Genomic DNA, 3,823 nt, shown 5'->3' with positions numbered 1-3,823 from the left:
GTTCTCCTCCAGTGTTTACCATATAGTAAAAGATTGTTAATCAATCAACTAAGAGTAAGAAGAAGAAGCAAGTAAATATCGTTCTTAAAGTAAAAGTCGTTAACAAATGGCGAAAAAAACGAAGGTAGTTCGGAAGGCATTGCAAGCCCAAATTATATGAAGTATCATCGGCCATGCAAATACTCATTGGCCCATTTAAAACTCAGTTTGTTGTAATCCAGTAGGCAGGCCTGTTTATTTTCAAAAATTTGCCTTTAGTTCACATCTTAATTTTAGTTTAATTATTGCCCAAAAAAAAAAATTGTTTTAATTCCTTCTCTTTTTACGCTTACACTTACAAAAAATCATATCATATATTCATAAAACACTGAAATGGTTAAGATGTGAACATTTATGCTAATTCTATAACGCATAATTTATGCTTACATCTAATATATTATTGACCAGTTTCTAAAATTTTTTTAACACAATTTTTATTTATTTTTGCTTCGTTATGGCGCAAATGTTGATACACAAATTTGGCATTGTATAAGTTAACAAAACACAATAACAACCAATAATTTGGTTTTTAATTCAATCACTTTCACAATAATTCTTAATTCAATGTTTGTACATGTAATAGACGGCTCAAATTATTCATTCCACAGACTAATAACGATGGTAATTAAATGCAAAAATCGACTTTCAGAGGAAAGAGTAAATGGTAGCTTGAAAAAATAGTGTTAGGCCAATAAAATGAAACCCGCTAAATCATTAAGAAGGTAAAGAAGTCAACACAATAAACGCGCCACCTCCTTTAAAAGATATGCCACGTCGACCATTCTTCAGAACCTGATTGGCTCGTCTTACGTTGAAACAAGTCACCAAAACCCATCAAATCCTCTTGAACCAATCCCCACTCGCACACTTTAAACACGCGCGTGCGTGAACTCTTCTCTCGTCTTGTCTTCTTCGTCTCGTGTTTGGTTTTTGAGAGACTTTGTTTGACTTTTCTCTTTGGCTTTTGGTGGACCGTCGCTGCTCTCCGATGGCGATTAGTGGAATTGCTCAAGTTTCGAGGATTCTTACGGTGGTGTTGTTGTTGCTGACTGTTAATTACGGCGAAGCTATATGGTTGACGATTCCGGCGTCGGGAGGGACCAAGTGTGTCTCCGAGGAGATACAGAGCCACGTCGTCGTTTTGGCTGATTACTATATCGTCGATGAGCATAATCCTGAAAACACACCGGCTGTTTCTTCTAAGGTATGTATGCCCCCGATTGTGCTTGGAATTGCTTCAAAATTAAATCTTTTTGTTAGGAGATTGATTGGTTCTGTTTTGTGAGATTGATGAGCTCAAAATTGAAACTTTACTTCGATTTTAGGTCTCTCCTAGGGTTTTGTTTTGAGTTTTATTAAATTTTGTAGTGACTTGGTATGGATCAAACTCAATGATGTGTGTTATTGAGAGAGCCAATCATTGAAGATGAGCAGTGAATTTTCTTATAAAGATTTGAAATTTTAGTTTACTACATTACCAATATCTGACCATTTAAGCATATGACTGAAGGATGATGCATAAACTCAGACGGGTTCAATGTTTTGTGATTCTTCCGAAATTTTGGATAATCAGTTTTATGAATTTTCAAGTTCTTAGAGCTTTGAGGATGTATATTTGATTTACATGTAAATGTGGTTCATGTGTTAAATTATCATTGGCATAACATTTTTTTTTATGGTGGTTTGAATTTTCTGTGATTACTTTGGATAGGTAACATCTCCTTATGGGAACAATCTTCATCACCAAGAAAATGTAACACATGGTCAGTTTGCATTTACAACTCAAGAAGCAGGGAACTACTTGGCTTGTTTCTGGGTTGATTCCAGTCTAAAGCTAGCTAATCCTTTAACCCTTGGGGTTGATTGGAAGATGGGTATCGCAGCCAAAGATTGGGACTCTGTTGCTAAAAAGGAAAAGATCGAGGCAAGTCTTCTCTTCACATCTATTTTAACATAACTTCCCCTCTTCTTCTTTCATATATTAACTTCACTGTTGTGAATGTGTATTTGCAGGGTGTTGAGCTTCAGTTGAGGAGACTCGAAGGGTTAGTGCAAGCTATTCGTGAGAACTTAAAGTATATAAAAGACAGGTGTGTATCTTCAGCCTTGTTGCGATTTAAGTGTTTTCTCTTGAAGTCTGGGAATCAAATTGGGTAGTGATTGGGACAAGAACTTAATGATAAAAGCAATTTTTTTGGATACAGGGAAGCTGAGATGCGTGAAACGAGTGAAACAACTAACTCAAGAGTGGCTTGGTTCAGTATAATGTCACTCGGGGTCTGCGTTGTGGTTGCAGGTTCACAGATAGTGTACCTGAAGCGGTATTTCCACAAGAAGAAACTCATCTAAAACTTGGCTTGAAGGATACCTACCTACCTACTATATATATAGTAACAGCAGCACACATCCCCACCTTGAGAAGAGGGATAAGATCAAGTTTGTAGAGTCAATTGGTTTAAGATCGAAGAACGAACGCCTTTTCGTTTACATTTCAGTAAAACTTTAGATTGTGCACAGATCACTTTGTGTTTGTTTGAACTCTGTTGGAGTAGAAACAAAAATACAGTAATGTGACAATGTACCAAAGTTTTTATTTATTTTTTTCTCTGGCATTTTGAGGTAATCATTTAGTATCAGAAACATGAATGTTTAGTTAACGTGTTTCTCTATAATTAGCATGTTAGCTATATAAATCAAGATTAAAATAAAATAAAATTGGGTGACGTAGTTCTTGGACGGAAGACAAATCTGGTTATCATGTAGACAAGCTCCTTTGTATGTTATGTCCTTTTCTTTCATGTGTGGGGAAGTGGGAACAGTTAGACACTTAGAAATCGGATCAGAGCAAAAAAATAAGTTATATGTTTTATTCATAATGGAAGAACCAATACATTTTGGTTAGGTCATCTAAGAATTTACCACTAGTTTATTGACAACATTCTTTTCAAAACATTTATAAATGGCTAGTCAATGTAAAATATGTATTTTACTGTTGTTTTGCTGATATCACCTTCTTGTTCACTGGATCTTTTTTTTTTAATAACAAAAATATAAACAAAATATAAAGTTAATGCTATGCGAAATAATAGAAATTGGAATGTTTAAATTAATTTTTTAAAAGAAGAGGTGTAATCCATTAGCCTAAGTTATGGAATGGAGTCCAAGCATGAATCCAACTCAAAAGTCTTTTTCACTTTTGCCTAATCTCTTTCTTTTCGTACGTCATCGTACGAACCTCATACTTACCATTACCATTACCGTTAATCACTTTGATCACTTGTACCCAGAGTAAATTTTTCTCTCGTTTTACATTTTTAATGTCTTCTACATGGCGATCGATGCCTATATGTTAAAAGAATGAAAGAGTCATTATCATAGTTGATGCAAAAAAGAACATAGCATTCAAGAAACGAGACACATGTAGGATAAAATTTCAATAGAGTTATAGAGGCATGGCCTCGTGGGAGGCAATTTTGTGGCCTGACTCGCCTATAAGTGACGAAGGTTAGGCTCGATAATGAGCAAACGGTTCTGAATTGTTGCACACTCATGTACGGTCCACAAGTCCAACAATAGAGGATTGAACCCTATCTAGTGTAGCTAGCATATTCTTTCTTTTCCCACATAATTGTACATGTCTTCCATATAATTCTATTGGAATTGTGTTTTGCATGCGTCTACTAGTTTCATTTTCGGATGCTATGTATTTTCTAAACTTGAACTAATCAATAAGTTAAACCCGTAGAAATGTATCCAAGCAACCAGTCTTAGTTATATTCTTATA

At 35.1% G+C, this 3,823-nt stretch overlaps 1 protein-coding gene across 1 annotated transcript; it reads left to right on the top strand.

The window, feature by feature from the left end:
• Positions 1-930: 930 nt before the first annotated feature.
• On the top strand, positions 931-2,636 carry LOC17897003 (transmembrane emp24 domain-containing protein p24delta5). The gene is made up of 4 exons (XM_006304136.2): positions 931-1,243; positions 1,751-1,963; positions 2,053-2,129; positions 2,244-2,636. The coding sequence occupies exons 1-4, from the start codon at positions 1,028-1,030 to the stop codon at positions 2,386-2,388; spliced, it is 651 nt and encodes a 216-aa protein (XP_006304198.1). The 5' UTR covers positions 931-1,027; the 3' UTR covers positions 2,389-2,636.
• Positions 2,637-3,823: the final 1,187 nt, after the last annotated feature.

Source organism: Capsella rubella, unplaced genomic scaffold, assembly GCF_000375325.1.
Source record: "Capsella rubella cultivar Monte Gargano unplaced genomic scaffold, Caprub1_0 scaffold_1, whole genome shotgun sequence".
Taxonomy (NCBI): domain Eukaryota; kingdom Viridiplantae; phylum Streptophyta; class Magnoliopsida; order Brassicales; family Brassicaceae; genus Capsella; species Capsella rubella.
Note: the sequence above shows the minus strand (reverse complement) of the source record. Positions and strands in the feature narration are given on the sequence as shown.